This window comes from Maylandia zebra, linkage group LG7 (assembly GCF_041146795.1).
Source record: "Maylandia zebra isolate NMK-2024a linkage group LG7, Mzebra_GT3a, whole genome shotgun sequence".
NCBI lineage: Eukaryota > Metazoa > Chordata > Actinopteri > Cichliformes > Cichlidae > Maylandia > Maylandia zebra.
The window spans coordinates 12,043,637-12,062,793 of record NC_135173.1 but is presented as its reverse complement, the minus strand read 5'-3'; the positions used below and the strand labels follow the sequence as shown (position 1 = coordinate 12,062,793).

Sequence of the window (19,157 nt, the reverse complement as noted above, 5' to 3'; positions counted from 1 at the left end):
AGTGAAGTCTAGCACCAGCTGGCAGAGTGACCCAGGCCCTGTGGCTGCTGCCCTGGCTCCGCAGTGGCAGAGTGTGTGGGCTTAGGAGATGAGCCAGGGCCACTGTGACTGTCTGCCTGGATCAGCTCTCTCTGAGAGAGAGAACAGCCCGAGGAACCCCATGTGGACATTCGAAGGCACAATGGGCTAATCCAGTGGGTGGGATTGACCTTGAAACCTACAGTAGCTGTGACGGATCCTGTTTAGCGGAGACGATGACATGCAAGGTAACAAAATGTAAGTAGGTTTCCTGGAAATATCTCTAATCAATAACAAGAATGATGCATTTAACGGATAATTAATTTGTTCTGTTTATTGAAAACTGTAACTGAGAAAGTGTGTTGTGTTCAATATACTCTAAGTAAACCTGCTGCCCTGTCTAAAACCAAGACGAGATCAGCTAATTAATGGACACAAGCACTATTTCCACTTTCCTTTTGGACTTTCACACACCAAACAATAAAGAGATGATGCAACAAATAACAGATTCATCTCAAAGTACAACCTGTCTGTAACGCTTTGTGCTACTTCATGCTTCTGCCTCACAGTTTTAATAAATCCACGTATCATCTTAAACAAAGAAAACAGTGCAGATGCACTGGCTCTTAAGTTTAACACTTTTCTTCTGTTCTTTCCATTGTCTATCAACAAACTCTTTAAGTGTCAAAAATATATATCAATTAAAAAAATATATAACAATGACTGCTCAGAACTTCAGGACTGAGTGAAAGCTGAAAAAGAGGCGCTATGTGCTGTGTTGCTCCCTGGAGAGTAAGTGAGAGAGAGTCTCTGCTTGCCTACAGGCATTTGACGTGCTGGAGCAAAATCCAAAATGAGCCACAGCAAGGGCAGGCAACCCTCCACCCAGCAGCAAAATCATCAAACTTTTAATGACTTGGACAATTACCCCCAGTGAGCCTGCTTAATGGCATCCAGAGGACGTCACTAGACACTGCTCACTAGGCCTCACCAACATGTACACTAACTTACGAGACTGATGCATACCTTGGCTTCTTCACTACTGTTCTCCCTATAGTTTCACAAAAATCACAGCTGCTTTGGGAAGAAGGTAAAACTCACTGAATTTGCTCAGTGCTCTTGGCCCTACTATTGTTATTTTGTAAAGAACATAAGTTCCAAACCTCTGAAGTCTGAAAGAATGACGACTTTCTATTGTTGAAGGCTAAATTTTCTTACTGGTCCGTCCAGTCTTCTAGAAACTCAAAGTAAAAGAGGAAAATATAAGAACCTTTCAATCTGCACATGATGCCTGTACCTGTCTGTGTCTCAAAAGGTAATAATTGCTGTGAATACATCAAATCAGAAGAATCGTGCAGGTTGTTATCTTGCATTCATTTGCAATCAGTAAAGTCGGTCTAGCTGATGACTCTACTGCTGCCATCATTTAGCCAAGCCATGGAACAGAAACTGGCTCTTTGCAGTTGTACAGTAAGCATTATACGACCTCAGTTTGCTCCATGTCTCGTTCTCCAGTGCATCTCTGCCAGGTCAAACAGCAGAAAGCGGCACAAAAATACTCTACCCTACACATGATGTATTAAACAGTTACACATCAATTTGTCATACATGCACAACACACTTCATTAGAATATAAACCTACCTGCGAAGTTCACAGCTTGCACTACGCTGTAACTACTTACCGTCTCAGCCTGTGTCACACACAGTGTTATAAATCCTGAAGGGTTAACAACCCTCCTAAAACACTTGCAGAGACAATGCAAGGGAGCCCCTGTTGTCCTTACACAACATCCTCTATAGAAATACTGTCTAATTAGTCCACTTAAGGACCTCTTTCATTTCACTGTTACACTATGGAAAACTAACAGCAAAGATTTAAACTGTCTCCTGACAATGGGGAACATATGCTAATGGCTATTCCCCCTTGGTTAGGAGCACGCCCAAGGGAGATGGCACTGTGCGCTTCATGGCCCACGGAAAAAAAACGAGAGAGAAAAAAAAAAGCCACACGCATACATCACCTTATACCAAAGCTTTATTTTAGCACAGCCTATTGTCACAGCAGATTCTCTGCTGAGCCAGCTAAAACCAAACTAAATGCTAAATGTAAGCTGAAATGCCTGCATGCTGCTGATAAACTTTCTCACAAATTATCCAGTCAGACATTTAAAATCTGATGCAAACACTAGACTTTGGAAGGCGTGTTAATAATAAGCTCTTCAGCTTTACTTTCCCATAAAACAACACTGCAAAATGTGTCCCCTCACCGCCTCATATATGCAGTGCAAAGAATGGATCTTCTGAAGAGTTAACCTGCTCGCTTAGCAATCAGAAACCAACCTATTTTCATATAACTTTATGTTCTTTTTTTCCTTCATGTCACAGGTCACTGAATAGAGCTTGGATACCACCAACGAGCTTAGACCGATTCCCCTAATACCCCCCTATTTGGAACCCACCCAGAACCAGGTGTAGTGCTGATAATTGGCCCACACTGTGGAATTTTGTTTTACACTTGACTACTACTGCTACCCGCACAGATAGAAACATAGTCAGAGTACCAACTGCATATTACCACATAATTAATCATGTTTAGCCGATGTTAACCAGATGCGTTCTATCTAGATACAGGAAACCTATGTATCTGCATTAATTGGTATAATTTGTCAGAAACAGTGCACATGCTTCCTTAACTTAGCTCTTAAATCATAGGGAGCGTAGCTAAATAAGACATACCATTTCTGCTATAGATATCTGCACCTGTTATTCATGTTTCAAACAGACCCAGGCTGTTTTTTACTGTTTTGCTGTTTAGGAGTTTATATTTAACATGAGCAGACAGAGTGAATTCCAGCTCTTTCCCGCTTTGTGGCTAGTCGGGACCAGCGAGGCCAAGGCAAAGAAGGGTGCTGTGTGTCCTTCTGACCCACCCTACAAATGAGAGGGTGCTGTGGTGCAGTGGCTGCTCCTAATTACTACCAAACAGCTGCAAACACACAGGGCTACAGCAAAGGGCCCCAGCCATACTGCCGGGCCAGGGGACAAGCCCTACAGTGTGGGAAGGCCACAGGCAGCCCGCTGCACTTCTTGCAACACTCAGTTCACTCCCACGCCATGAGGCCCCCGCTGCGGCCCAGAGTTGCTGCTGCCTCATCAACTTCTCTGGTTGAAATTGCAGGGTGGCAAGGGAATCATGTCTGTAAATGCGACCGCACTGACAAAGAAATGTCATGGTCCCTGTTCAGCTGGCTGGGACTTTGGGGAGGGAGGTATGTCTGTTCAGATCTTTGCACACCATGACAGCTGCTGAACTTTTCCAAGAAGGAAAACAGAGAAAAACTGTAACCGTCAGATAGATACAGAGAAGCATGTAAAGATACAGAAGCATCTTTTAAAACAGTCTTAGATTAGACACAGACAAACATAGATATATAGATGAACTGTTATCTCTGTCCCACTCACCTGCCTGTTCCTTTCGTCCATGATCCTCGTGATCTGTATCTTCTTTCGCCCCATGGCTGTCTCCTTTCCTGGTTCTCTGACACCTCAACAATATCAGAATAACAACACTCGTTCTTACTCCTCTCTCCTAGCACATTGTGGAAAAGTCTCTCTTCTTATATTGGCTCTCACACTTCTCAAGACACTCTTTGTTCTTCAGCAGACCACACCAGGATCTGAAAGAGGACCAAAAGAGAAAGAGAAAAACTGAAAGTTAATATGACACCCAACAACATCTCCCAAAGTACCAGAGGGTTCTGCATTTTGTACTCAAGCACATACAGAAACTATGAGACCTGAATAGCGTGCTGTTATCTCTTTGACTGCTTCAATTGTTCCACAGCTGAAATCACTGAAAGGCAAGTCTCCTTGACATTTATTGTGTTTTTTTCCTATTAGAAGCTCATATTTTGAAAGAACAGTTTGACATTTTGTTAGATTTTATATTTTTCTGACAAAGTTAAAATTAATACCAAAGCAGGTGGTGTTTTAAATTAGAAAAGCGAATGGAAACTTTTGTCCAAAGGTGACAAACTACACCCCCCCAGAACCTCTGAAGTACACCAATTAGCAAGTAATCTGTGCTAAGTCTATAAAAAGTTAAGAGTCAAGGGGAAAAAAAACAATTCAATATCTTATTAAGGGTTATTTGCTTGGTTATTTCTTGGCTGAGAGCACTACCTTCCTGGAGTCTCTGGTCGTTGCCTGGCAACTGGTTTCAACTGGTGTGACTAAGTGAGCTCTGAACTTGTAGGCAAATTTAGTTCCCTTCACAGAGATTCAGGTTAACCATTTCTCTATTTCCAGGCTTTGTAATAAGTTAAGCTAAGGTAAGATAACCAGAAACTAGTTGTTCATTTGACTTTGAGGAGAGGTATAAATTCTTCCACAAAGAAAGTGAAGAAGTGCATTTCTATAAATGCCAAACTTTTAGTATACTCACCTACTTTAAGTTAGCATTTGTCTTATGCTTACATTTAACACTATTTCACACATTTAACACAGAATGCAAGGTTTTTATTAAACAAAAACTTTTAGTCTTCCACCACCTGTACACATAGCCAGTTTTCAAAAGAAGATCATGCTGTCCCGAGAAGGCAAATTATGGACACTGTGTCCTCTTAGGAGAGGGACCATCTGGATTGTTACTCACACACAGTTAAAAGCAGGCATACACGATGCTAAAGGGAGCAGGTTGGGTTTGGCGGCTTTAACAGAGTAGTTGAACTCTATGCATGACACTCCCTTTCTCTAATTCTGGGTTTACAGAATGAAATGTACAGTAGTTCAATCTTTTTTTTTATCCCATAACGTTTATATTGGCTACATAAAAGTTATCAAGGGACACCAGTGACAGACTGGGATTAAATGATGCGCAATACATAGCATAACTAACGTTTTTGGTAACTGGCTTTGATAGCAGAGTTTTTCCTGAAACAAATTGATTTATTTGAAAAAACCTGTACCTTCCTCAGCCAGTAATATTTTTTTTACGGTCTGAGCTTGGTTACACTGATGCCAGCTTTGCTGTTAAGATGATGAAGAGGGAGAGCATAGTTTGGTCTTACAATAGGGTGGTTGAAATCTCCAGGGTTATAGGATAAGCCAGAGGGATAAAAAGAATTTGGAATATATTCCCATATGAGCTTGTAACCTGGCCAGTGGTTCAGACCACATTGTTCCCCAAGGAACATCTAACTCTGTCCTGTCTCTACTTCTCTGGAAGAAGAGATATAGCCCCCTCCCTGGAGGCACATCCATCACTTACACCCAGCAAATAGAAAATGTCCAAACAACTATATTTCCCCCATGAGTACAAATGTAGAAAGGTTAACAACTCGGGCCTTTAGATGCAGTCAGCAGTTGCGAGGTGAGGAAGCCAGGGGCCGATTTGGCAGTGAAAACGAAAATGACCAGTTGCAGTGGCACACAGTCATTATGGGTTACAGATGGACTGGCATTATGGTGTCTGGCTGTCTGAATCGGGGCTCCACTGTAGGCAAACTTGACTGAGATCACCTTGCTAACTTCCCACGCGTGGCTGTCTGAGCCAGGAAAGAAACTGTCTGAACCCCCACAAAGAATTTCCCCAAACCACATCACAACAGGCCAGGGAGAATGACAGTGCTCTTGTTCATTCAGCATTTTACACACAAACTAATGTTTGAATTAAAGGGAGCCCTGGGCAAAGGGTGTCTATTCCACTAAAGAAATACACTGGCCACCCTGAAGTTTAATATATTAGTATGGGAGACAACTGTAGCAATACAGTAGCTACACTGCCAAATTCAGTGACTTTACTTCTTTTAAAGTAAAATAAATGCGATTTTCAAGTTCAACACCAAACAAACAAGTTCAAAACTTGAAAGAAAAACTCACCACCCTGGTGCATTTTATCTGCAAAGATTATGAGAACATCATTTTGCTCCTCCTCTGTGTTTGTTAAGTTTTATCTGTGCAAGTGAATATGGTGTCAGTTTTGAGATGTTTTATCTAATCACTTGCCAAGGCTAGTCTGAACTGACCACTGGCCTGTTATTTCAGTGTGTGCATATGTGTAATGCGAGTATAAGCAGCGCGTACACATTCTTTCCTCCCGTTTTGCAGAGGAGCTGTCACCGGAGGACAGTTCAAGTCTAGAGGCATAATAGGCTGTGTCGTGACATTTTCTCTTCCACAGATATGAAATGACAAACTGAGAGAGCCTTCAGACTGCAGGTGTGCCACGCTCCAAACTTAGTGTCCATATTCATCACAAGTTAGCTAGCCACTTTAGATTTTGAGTAACAAAACATTATTTTCAAGACTTGAACAACAGCAATCACTGATGTGTTACTGTGGTTATCACAGTATACTTTGGCGTAGAATAAATAACGCAATTTCAACGTCCTGAAGTGAGTGGGATAATTCAGCTGGTCTTACCAACCGGATGAACATGTCAGAAGATGTTCAGATTACAAAGTAGAACAATGTCTGCACTGTAGCAAAGTGCGTGTTTCTGCGTGACACTCTTAACTTCTCGTGAGTGTTGGAATGGGACAGAGTATCTGTTTATGGCCTAAATCATGTGCTCTTTGTACAAGTGAGTGTGCATGTGCGTAGGAAACAGAGACATAGACAATAAACATAAAAGGAGAAAAGCACTGAACCAGAACCAGGATACCATATGAGGCTATGAGCCCACCTTAGAAAAAATGTACAGTATAGTCACGCAGCTGTCTCCTGTAAACTCACTGTCAACAGTAAAACCTCTTTCTTTCCAGCAGAGTGATTTAGTGGAAGTCTACTGGCAGCGATTTGAGTGTTTTAATTTGTGTAAAATTACCTTAAAATGATAACTGGGTTTTTGTTTTCTTACCTTCACTGCAAGTGGCCACTAAATAATACACATTGGTCCTTTACCAGCTGCAAAAGGTTCCACTCAGTAAATTATAAAACATTCTGTGGATAGTAGCAAAGTAGACGAAGAAGATGAAGTCACCTTGTTTGCACAAAGATGCATGGAAATGGATGAACGGTGTTGATAGTGACCAAGGTAAATGGATTAGCATCAAAGTTCCATATTAAATACACTTTTTTATTCCGCTTTGTTGATTTACAGCTAGAAGATCGCATGTTTAATACTACCACTTATTCTTCTCTGCCTTCTGCATGTGCTGCACAATAATCTGATTGGAAGATAGTGCAAGGTTTCCAGTTCTGTAAAACTAGAAATGACTCATGCGGCTCACTAATGTTAGCTTTAGTGTTAGTTTTTCCAGCATTACATTTTTTGCTCTTCTTGACTGTCTGTCATTAAGAGGTTGATGCATTGTAATGTTGAAGTTTCATAAAGACACTGCAGGAAACATTTCTACAAACCCACATATCTGAATGGCTGCCTCCACGTACAGAAACCATATCTACTGTGAATCCAACATTACCTCGAGCTTTTTCATGAAAAGCCACACATATACTAAATGATTTTGCATTTAGGAGAAGCTTTAGTTGGTGCACACAAAACAGCACATTGTATAACAACACTACATTACAAAGACCTTGATGTGACACACCTGGTCCACTTTGATATAAACCAATCCAGCACTTCTGAAAGATGCTTACCAAACATTTGTAACACATAAATCAATGTGCAGAGAACATGTCACTGTAGCAACGGCCACAGTTTGACATAAAGTCAATATGGCATCCCCTACTATACCTGCTGTTAAACAAACGTGCAGTTTTAGAATATGCCATGCCTATACAAGTGACTAAGCATTGCAGTTGTTTATTAACAGAGCCGCAGCGATCCTCTGTGATGAGGTGCGACACTGGTCAACTGACAAGAATGCTAGTCCTCCTCCTCCTCCCTTAAGACGGACCACTGAGACACTGGGAGGCTTGGTGACAGGTCTAGCCCTTTCACAATCAATAAAACATGCTCAATTCCCAGTGTAATTACTGGATCCAGCCTCCTCCCTCCCTCCTTGTAAGCCTGCGCTCATTCCACACAAAGTTGAACCATTACTCTCTCATCTGCTGCCCTATATAAAAGGTAACATAAAATTACATTTCTGTTGTGAGATGTACCTAATGAACAAAAAACGAGGCCAGCGCTATGCAGTTAGTCTGTAACGAAGCTTATAAACTACAAACTTTTTTTTCACTCAACATCTCAAACGTCATAATATAATAAGAATTTGTCAAAGAAGATTTTGAAGATTCATCCTATGTGGCTTGTGTTAAAGACGTACCCACCATATGTAGCTATACGCAGCAAGCGCGCTTCAACTTCTTTGAAGGTGATGGACAGCAGCCAAAGTCTTAAGCATAGCCGTGACAGTTGCACTTCCTGTGCAAGGCAGAGTTAGCCTCAGTATCCTACCACAGGCCGTGGGCAGACAAAACTTAACTTCCTGCCCCTCGACTTCCTGTTATTCAGGACCTTTCAAAGTGCCCCTCTGCGGGGGAGACAGAGGGAGCGGGGCAAGTTAGTGGGGAGGAAGAAAGGGAGGGACCACCTTGGGGATACCCTCCCTTCTGATCCTTCCCCTTATTATCATCCTGAATGTAAGTCGAAGACTAAACAACAGAGGCTCATCTCTCGTGGCTTTGCCCTGTCTGTTTACTGTGTTTACTGTAAGGATCATTACACAGGCCGGACGACGTGCACAGGATGCTTTTGGCCACTCACTTTACAATTAGCAGGCAGAGGCCTTTTCTAGTTATTCAAACACTCCAATGGTTACATAAGAATGAATCACGGTGCTCACAACTCAAGTTAATATATAAACAACATGATTAAGACAGAAGTACATTCCCGAGCATGCAACAGCCTCACGCGGTAATCTGATGTGCATTGACACACAGATTCTGTGAAATAATCCATGACGACGTTCTTAAGTGTATCAAACTCAAAGTGTCAACATTGTGGCTCGGTTATGATTAGCTTCTGGCAGACTGAAGACATAAAGCGAAGCGGCCTAAATCCACAGTTTTACCAATTTGTTTCAATGGCGCCTTGACACCAGCGCAGTAGGAAATGAACATCCACCTCTTTGTTCTCGCTTTAATCAGGAGGTGCTGTACCTGTAAATGGGGCTGTTGGCCTGAGGGGAGTGGAGGCAAGCCAGCCCTCTCACACTCTTTCCCTCTTCCCTTTTGTGAGAGTGCGCTTATCTCCCTCTCCAGCAGTGAAAGGCAGTATTGTGGCCCCAGCAGCATCACTAGTGTTAATGTCTCCTGATGCTAATCTGACACACGGCTGATCCTTTAACAACCACTTTCTCTATCCCCCCCCCCCCCTTTTTTTGCCCTCCCCCTTCTTTCTTTTTTTTATTCTTTCATGCCATTTCTCATGATTTATTTTTCATCGTCTCTTTTTAATTCTCCCTTTCTTTAAACTCATGTTATACATTCCCTCACCTCAGTTTCCAAGGCAACTAATGAGACATAATTAACATGAGCTATCGCAAGGGCATGTGAGCAAAAAAGTGAAAAAGGAGGCTTTGAGAAATGTAGAGAGGTGGGGCAGTCTGCAAAACATGGACTTTCTGCAGCACTTCCCCTTCCTCTGTAAAGCATAGCTTGGGGGTGACATTTCTCACACAGGAGAGATTTGAATATCATTTCAAGGAAAGGCTAAAATGCTTATGATATGAACACCTTGAACGTGTTAAAAACAAAATTCATACAGTTTGCACTAAAGAAGATCCTGCAGGCCAAAACACTGAGACTGAAATCAGGAATGGCAAGTTTTCATAGGTTGCTTACAGATTTAAGCACTGTTAGAATGTTTCTTGCCTTATTGCATTAGGTAATACGTTTCCCTACATATTAAATCAGTCTGAAGCTAATTCGATGAAGAAAGTATAAAAATGCATTGTTCAAAAGCAAACAGTGACCTGCATGTAGGGACAGTCACAAAGCCAGCAGTGAGTGCCTGCACTGAAATGGCAGCCAAGCAGACAGCGAGTGGTTAATCTGCCCTGATGACTGGAAGCTCAGTCCAACTCTCCAATGACCCAGCTGTAATCCCACAATGGATCAATGCAAGTTCAAACAATCCTCCATGCTGCTAGCACCTTGCTTGGGCTGGGGGATGGTGGTGTAAGACAGGGACCAGGAGACAGAAAGCTACTTATCACCTGCAAAATGACATCAAAAGGAAAGAGAGCCCCACAGGATGAACTTGTTCTCACTGAGAATACGCTTCACTGTGGGCTACAGCATACTGTATAGACGACTGAGTGGAAATGATGTCGCTCTTCAGATAAACACCAGACACGTATTCAATCTGCAAAATATGAATGACGATGAGTGGATATAACAACTTGTAACTGAAGGACATCATATGCTGACAACCTTAGCAGACAGACATCCTCCATCTCACTCTCGCAGTACTGTCAGGGGATGAGAGGACTATGCAAGGTGACTTTGACTAACTGCCTTGGGGTTTCGTGAGAAAACGCCATTGACATTACATTAATTTCATGTCTCTTTTTTAACTGACTTAGTGCCACGGAGGCCTGGAGAATAGAAAAAAACCCCGAAACAGACATTTTGCTTTAGCTTCAAGGCATAGGCAGTAGGGATCTAGAGGCCAGGAAGACAACAGTGACAAATAGGTGACATGATGTGATACCAACTTTTTCCTCATTATACGAGTAATTTAACAGAAGGATGAGACATTCAGTCAGCAGATCAGGATAAATGTTAGTCAGAAACTTTCCACTGCAGCTCACGTGTGTTTAGGTTTGACGGCAGTTTTTGCCAATGAAAGACAGACAGAAAGAAAACAACAGAGAGAGAGAGTGAGAAGGGAAGTGTGAGAGAGAAGACAGTATGACTGTGTTAACTATGTGGAAAGATGTAAGGGAAACAAGACTAAAAGAAGCACCCCGCACCCATCCCAACCCACCTCTGTGGTAGTGTGGTAGTGTGGTAGTGTGCGGCAGCTGCGTTGTAACATAATTACTGCTGGGACACTTCTATTCCCAATGATCCATTTGCGTCAGTCAGGTTTTCAAGCCCAGCCAATGAATGGATTCTCAGTTTCTCAAGGATAAAGAGATGACCCTCACCTAACAGTTATATCCATTTCATGTAGAAAAGCTACTCTCCTCCTCAAGGTAAATCCCTTGATGCATATTTGAGTCAAACTTTCATGAACATAGAAAATCATGATAACTTCTTCGATGCACAGACAGGATGATGAATTATATCTCATTAAAAATGGATGTGCTTGATGACATAGATATACAGTTAAGTTGCTATATTGTCCTGTTAGCATAAGGATTTGCCTCTAAAATATTACCATCACTATTAAGTTACAGAGCTCAACATTTTAGTTCCCGGCTTTCCAGATGGTTATTTAATAAAACTTACCGACGTCCTGAAGCTCTCAGCAACTTGAAAAATGTGTTTAAACACTGAGATTAAAGGCTGCGTTAGCCCACGACCCAATGTTAGGTTTATGCCACAGCTACCTTATATTAATTGGCAATTACCAAAATCATTTTTTAATGTTTTAACGGTTAACCTGTATACGCAAGCTCTTTAATCAAAATTATATTTTTATGCTAAAATATATTTATTGTTGCTATTGTTACAATTTTACAAAAAAGCTGGAAAAAAATAGTAAAGTATATCATTATCTTTTGGTTAATTTGCAAATTACAATTATTTGCTTGTATTTCTAAACAGAAATATTAGTTTAATAGTTTTAGTGGTTGCATGTTATGCTTGATTTATTTTTTGACTTCTCAGAAAAGTCCAGTGTGATGGTTTAAATTAGAGCTGGGCGATAGAACGATAACGATATGTATCGCGATATAACTTTTACTCGATAGAGAAATTAAGCTATCGCGATAGACCTCGCCGCTCTTGTCCTCAAAAAAAAAAAAAAAAAAAAAAAAAGGTCAGCCAATCCAAATTAAGTAGCGCAGAGCCGAACCAATCACAGCCGCAGCATCACGTCGCGTGACTTGTTACGTACAGCACAAGTGCCAAGCCGCACGTGTGTTTGTTTGGGAAGCAGCCAGCGGGTAATGGAGCCAACGCGTAATGGAGGAAATGAGTGTGCCGACTAGAAAAATCAACCGAGCGTGACCGAAGAGAAAACAGATGATGGTTCCAATGCCGGAGAGATTGTCAAACGGAAGAGCCATAGAAGTTCCGTAGTGTGAAGGTATTTCGGCTATTTCAAGTCTGACAAAAAATAGAGTAGCGTGCACTGTAAATTGTGCCGAAAGCAAGTCTGGAAATACAATAAACTGGTGCATGCGTCACACTGTGCGCCACGTTATTGTTTCGGTGAAATGAATTTCTACAATACTGTTAATTCTACTCTCTGCAGTGTTTAAATGCTTACATATACACACAGTTACTGTCCCTCCACACATACGACTCGGTTCTGCTTCTATGCCCCAGCTTTGTTTACTTTTTCCCACCGAAGCTTCTAGACTTCTGATTGGCCAGCATTTCGGCACGGTTAGGAATCTAGCGCCACCTGCTGCTTTGGCATGTTCATAGCAGCGTTTTCCTTCATTTCTGCCTTTATGTGTGGACGGGATTATTTTTAAAACGAAAACGGAAAATCTCAGTTTTCAAAAATACCCGTGTACGTGTGGACGCAGCCTCAGTCTCTGACTGGAAGCGCTAATTCGTCATTCGGCTTTTGTCAGACTAAAGTAACTGTTAAAACTGTTTGAAAAGCTAAGCTATACAACAAGGAGAGATTGAGAATTTCCTTTTAGTTCTCAGTTTATTTGATATTGACAAAAGTTAGTCAGTTTTGTCTGTTCTTCTGTAAAACAAACTAAGATTTATTTTTAGAATTAATATTTTGTTTCTAAGTGGAATTGACAATTTAGTCTGTTTCGTTTGTTCTATTTTGAAACTTAAACGCTTTAGCGGCTGCCTTTTGTGTAGTTTGCAATATTTGCCTTTATTTATCTGAAAAAGTCTTATGTTCCTTAAGTACATCTACCCTGTTGAACTTATTATGGGAAATAAATATTTAAATAAAAACAAGCTGCTGATTATTTCACATTTTACTTGTGAGCAACGGCACATTTAAATCTTACAAATATAGTTATTTGGCTTATATCGTGATAGATATCGTTATCGCCTGAAATGGAAAAAACATATCGTGATATGAAAAAATCTCATATCGCCCAGCTCTAGTTTAAATGTTGGTTTAAAAATGTGAATTCAGTTCATCTAATGCAGTATTTTTGAATTTTAAACAAATTTTTGACACAGTTCCATGATATTTGTGTGTTCTAGATTTAAAGGTGGTCGAATAAACTTGTCTTGTTCTGCTTTTTGTTTTTTAATCTCCAACTTGAGAAATCATTAAGAAAAATTACTGTGCAAAGGCACTTTTTTCAATCAAGCAACCTGTAAATACCAGGACTCACTGTCTATGCTTACATTTTAAGTTTCCATGCTAACCTGCTACTTTGGTGCAGGACTGACGGACTGACTTGCGCATTTAAAATTTATAAGTTTTGTTTGGAGGGAATATTTTACTTTCTTTTCTTGTTTGTTTCAGTATTAATATAGCTACTTTTTGGATTATTCATTTATTTATTTATTTGAGACGCCACAAATCACACAAAAGACTTAACTTTATGTCAAAACATTTTTTATGCTCTCTGGAAGAGACATTTTGATTTTTAACTTACTATTTGGTTAATTTTGTATTTGTTGTTTGGTCGAGTGTGTAGGACAGATAAACACTGGAACAGTCTGTAAATACAGTTATAGTTAAAAAACGAAGCCAGTTTCTCTTTGTTTCTCCCTCCCCACCATTGTCATTTTTTTAAATTTAAATAATTTTTTTTCTGAACATAGGCTACTGCCTTTCTTTCTTTCTTCCTTTGTATTATAAGTCTGAGTAAAGAAATCGCTGCATTTGGGTGCACCTGAAGAGGCTGCATTTGCTCGCAGCTGCAAGATGGTGCCATTAAAGCAGCGCTATTATTTTTTCTGTTGACTATTTCTTCTACATTCAACCAACATTATTAGCAAACTTACTCATGGGTAAATAAATAAATCGCTCTTCTAAAAACGATTGGTGAAAGGCTCAGCCTGTCGTCAGTCAATAAATTTGTCCAATCGCCCAACCTTATCACAGTCCTTACAACTGTTTCTTTATAGCCTTAAACCCTGAAAATGTGATATATATTTCTTACTGATAAAAATTGCATTATGTGGGAAATGTCCATACCAACTGGCAGCTGTAGCTTTCTGGTAAGCAACATCTCATTGGTCCTTTTCTATGTGGTATACTTGCCTACTACTCTGTTATGAAATTCTAGTGTTTTATTTGTCTGTTACTGAGAACTAATTAGCAGGTATTTATCTGTGATCATAAAGGCTATGGATGTAGCTTGCAAAACAAGTTTGCTAGCATTGGCTGATAACTTAGCTCTTCCCCCTTCTTTCATCTACATATAATCACTTCAGATGGCAACAGGCAGAAAAATTGGAGTCCAGAAACGAATGGGTTACACCCACTTTTTTACATGCAGTCTGTTCTCCAACCACCAAGACTGCTCTGTTGAAGTGGCACATTATGCGCCAAGTAGTGCTTCTGAAGAAAACCGTACTACTGTACTACTGTTTAAAAGTATGTTAAACAGTAGTACAGATATTGACTCTGAGTCACAGTATGAGTTTTTATAACATATTTTCTTATTTGTATTTGCAGAGGCCAAGTGTTCAACTAGATTTTGGAATTTCTTTAGGCAACAGCATTTCCCATAGTATCACACCATGATTCAGCTTAAGAAACTTTTCAACTCCTGATGTGCATAAATTATTTATAATCAGCCAGTCGTGCTATGTTAAAGTCATGAAAAATTATGTCATCCTAAACACACTTGACATATTAACCTCTAACTGCTCAGCTCATATTAACTCTGTTAATACAGATTGTGTATCTGAGGAAAATCCCTCCATCACCATACTCCCTGTGACTTTGTATGAGCTTCAAAAGATATCGTCTTAACATGACATATTAGCAATGAGGACATTATATAAACAAACACTTCCTGTGTTACCCCTTTGCTCTAACTGATGAAGTATTTTCAGTATTTCCCTATTTTCAGTATTTCATTATTTTTGTTGCTTATTGCTCTGTTCACTGTGTTACACACAAACACACATGGAATAATAAAAATTAATGCATGCATGCTCCTAGAGGTTTATAAATTTGCATAGAATTACAGTGTGGCTCTGTGGTCTGATTTGGTATGATGGCATGTGTCCATTTGCACGGTTGTCTATCATAAGATGGACTTCTCACCAGGGAACAATAATAATGCCAAACCCATAGGGAGCAATAGCCCCCCCCCCCCCAACCTACCAGTAAGCCTGTGAGCTGTGTTAAGTGTCATGGCAGCCTTTTGATGTTGCACAGACCGCAACTCAGAAATGGTAAACAGCAAAGATGAACCAAGATCTTCCTCCAGGGGGAATCCACAGTGTAAGGATATTAGGGACGTTATGCATAATGCGTCTCAGCAGCAGCGCATTTACCCAATCCCAACATGTCTTTTTTAAACACTGGGAACCGAGATTAGACACAGAACTTCTAGATATCCAATTCTCCACCAGCATTTGGAAATCCACATGAAGATTTTACTAAATAAAAAGCATGTTTTGGAACACATACATGGGGTCCATATTGTTTAGGGGTATGGTGACTGGGTGTCTTCAGAGAATGTCTGCTTTTAATGGGAAAAAAAATTAAAAAGCTCAGAATAAATATTTGATTTTCTCTTCCCATTTTTATCTTCCACTCGATGCCTCTTTCCCACAGTGTTCCATTACATAAAAGGTTTATGCAATCTGAGCAGTGAGGATGGCCATGAGTCATAACAACAGTGAAAAGGCTAGCTAAAGTAGCACTGATTTTTTTTTTCTTAGAATTTTATGTTATAGAATTGGTCTTTTAATGATCGCATGCAGACCTGTGATTCATGCATTTCATTTCATTTATATTACATTTAAAATAATGAAACTGCTCATTCATCTCTCCGTACCACATGGCTGAGAGATGATGGAAGTGTGAGAGAAAAAAGTAGGTTTTGCTAAATCATTTTGTCATAGTGCTTCATGTTGTTAAGGCTCCTTCAGGTCACAGTGGGTGACAGTTTTCATTTTTAATAATCACTCACGTTATCACTTTGCTTTTGTGAATGACAGTAAACATCAGTTTTAATGAGGCTTTTCCTGAAAATGTGCAAGGCAGATCTGCCCATTCTAGTCTGATATGTATTGACATGAATGATTATCATTCACTGAGCAAATAATGAAATGGGTATTTCACGAGCTATAGCCTACAGTTTCTCCCAGATCAGATGATATGTGTTAGCTGTCACATGAACACTGTGTGCAAACATGCACAGAGAGAGACAGAGAAGGGGAAGACAGAAAGACCCCAAAGGCCTTCGCACAACTTGTCTCTCCAGGAAACAGAAAGATTCCTGGAGAGGCTCTGGCACTGTGTCCCAGCTTCAAATAGCTAATTGCCTCAGGCCCTCTATCCCAGGGCCAGCGGCTCATGATGAATCCCGACCTCCCTAATCGCAATACCCGCTGTGAACACCTCTGTAAGCTGGACCAGTGACAGAGGTTCAGAGGAGGATTGAAACAAAGTAAAGAACAACCCAGTCTGACATGAATCCAGGATGGCAACAGCCAGTGGAAACACTACACTATTTTCACCTAGATCGGCAGCCCACAGCACACAGATGGAAAGTGGACTGGGAGAAAGGAAGAGGACAGACGGGCAGACGCACAAACAGCGGGCAGACTCAACACCTCACTTGCAATCACAGTCACACTATGAAGAGCTGGGATTTGGAGACTGGAGATGCAAAGACAATCATTTCTGAATGCCCTGGATTTAAAGGGACAAGTTTTGACTGAATTAAAATGCAAAAAAAGAAAGAAAAGAAGAAAACATGGCCTGACTATGTACAAGAAAGAAAAAGTAATATTTAATTTTCTGGATGATTTCAGAAGTAAAATGATATGTAACTATTGAACTCGGCCAGACTTGCACTTTAACTTAAGTGGGCAACATAAAAAAGACAATCTCATCATCCTGAATCTACAGAAAAACATACTCAGTGCACAATGGTTTGGAAACTCAAATGCATAACTCACTGCAATGTTCATGGTGCTATAGCTGTGCTCAAACAGCAGAGAGGAAGACAACTTTAAACTGTAAGTCAGAGCCCTGCGGTGAACCGGAGCAGCTTCCACAGAGCAGAGGGGGCTGGGGTCACTTCCTTTCCCTGTTCATATGGCTGATGTGTGCTGGAGAATAATAGGAGGAATCACATCCCCCCAGCTGTTCTAGTTCATAAAGCTTCTCAGACAGACAGAAAAACAAGGATATTACAGACAAGGCCTTCTTCCTGCAGATGAATTGGCCACAGGGCCGGTCCAGCTGCAGGAGATCCAACTGTTCCTTCCCAGAAGCTACTGAACTTTTAGTCAATGGGCTTTGTGTATGAGCTGTGACACCTAAGTCTCACAGCTGTAATGAATACACCAGCTATTGATAAACACTTTTTAATGCATTCGACTTTTATTTTTGGTAACCTAATGGACGGCTAGATTAAGTGGCTGTAACTGATGAATCAAAGAGCCTATATTAGCCCTCTCTAACAGCACAGTAAACACCTCCATCACTTAGACAACAGCAGACTTTGAAGAGAGTTTTACTTTGCACACAGTTCAATTGTTTGTCTGTTGATGAGGCTTCTACTTCATCGCCTCTATACAAAGACAGAGAAGTTAAATCTCCAGCGAGAGAGGCTTTTTAAGATCTACAGTAGAGCATGAGTAATTCAATACAGTGGGGTATATTAGCAATCATGGGAGATCTTTTGATCTAGTAAATTATATTATAATATATTCCTTTGATTTATGTGTTTTTCAAAAAGTCTCATTAAGATGCGGCTAAAATGCAACTCAGCAAAGACATGTCTTTCTTAACTTCAGCTTAGTTTTGTACATGATATTGTTTAGCTACATCATTGACTAATATTAGGTCTCCATGCAGGACAACAAGATGAAAACAAGGTGAAAAATACTGACTGAAAGCACGGGACGCGCATGTTTTCGCTCTACGTCTTTTGAGTTTGGCTCACTCACTTCAGAAATGAAGCACAGTGTGATTCTGTGGTTTTTCGTGCAGTCCAGAAAGTCAAAGAGGCGAGGAGGCATCTTAAAGGTGTTAAATGATTTGACTTGTTAAAGTCATCACCTTTGCTCTAGCACATGCTTCCACAGTCTACCCTCCCAAACCACACCAACTGTGGAAGGCCAGTTTATGCTTAACACAGTAGCCACAACCCAAGAAACCAAGAAATTCTGAGTTTAAAAAAAAGCAATAGCATAATTTAAAAAAAAAAAACATTAAGACTTGATTCTTCACCATTATAGTCTGCTTGCATTATGGATACAAATAAACTGACAGGGTACAGTGGCAAAAGCAGGCTGACAGCATTACAGTGTGGCTCTGTGTGAGGATCTTCCTGCTGAGTCTCCTGTGTGGTCCAGGTTGCAGAGGTGAAGAGACCTCCAGCCAGGCCTTGTTTGAAAGAGCAGGAGAGACAGGAAAAGACGGTGCGGCCTTAAGCTGCTCTGCCCTGCTCAGCAGCACATGTGCTGAGTGAGCCAAAAGGGTGGCTTACCACCAGAGGTCTCAGTCAAGGGCAGGACAGTTGAAAGGTCACTGCTAGCTGTCTTGCTATACAAACAGTACCTCAGTGAGTAATGCCTTCACCCTCTGAGCTGTTATAGAGCTTTAAAAAATACTAGAGATGATGAGCATAGTTTATAACTGTCAATTAAATGTAAGCATTCAATCAAAGAGCTATGATTTTTTTAAAATAATTTTTCTAAATAATTTTATATTGTTTATCAGCACCTTAGCACAAGTTTTGCCAGTGGGCTTTGTGATGTCTTAATTAAATTTCGGTTTATTTTGTGTATTTTAATCAGTCAGATACTTCACGCAAGTTGCTGTTGTCAGTCACCCAGTGCTAGTTCATGCCCATATCAGTGGTTCACGGTCACAACACATGAATGTTCTGTCTTTAAAGTAAGGCACCGGCACTAACCAAAGACCC

The 19,157-nt window shown here is 40.5% G+C and overlaps 1 protein-coding gene across 11 annotated transcripts in view; it reads right to left on the bottom strand.

Moving 5' to 3' along the window:
- Window positions 1-19,157, bottom strand: part of mef2aa (myocyte enhancer factor 2aa) — a 66,623-nt gene that overhangs the window by 39,847 nt on the left and 7,619 nt on the right. For all 11 annotated transcript variants that reach the window (XM_004553221.6, XM_004553222.5, XM_004553224.4 and 8 more), the window contains one exon: window positions 3,481-3,695. In XM_004553221.6, coding sequence (XP_004553278.1) covers window positions 3,481-3,534 — 54 coding nt within the window. In that variant the 5' untranslated portion in view covers window positions 3,535-3,695. The remainder of the gene's footprint in view (window positions 1-3,480; window positions 3,696-19,157) is intronic.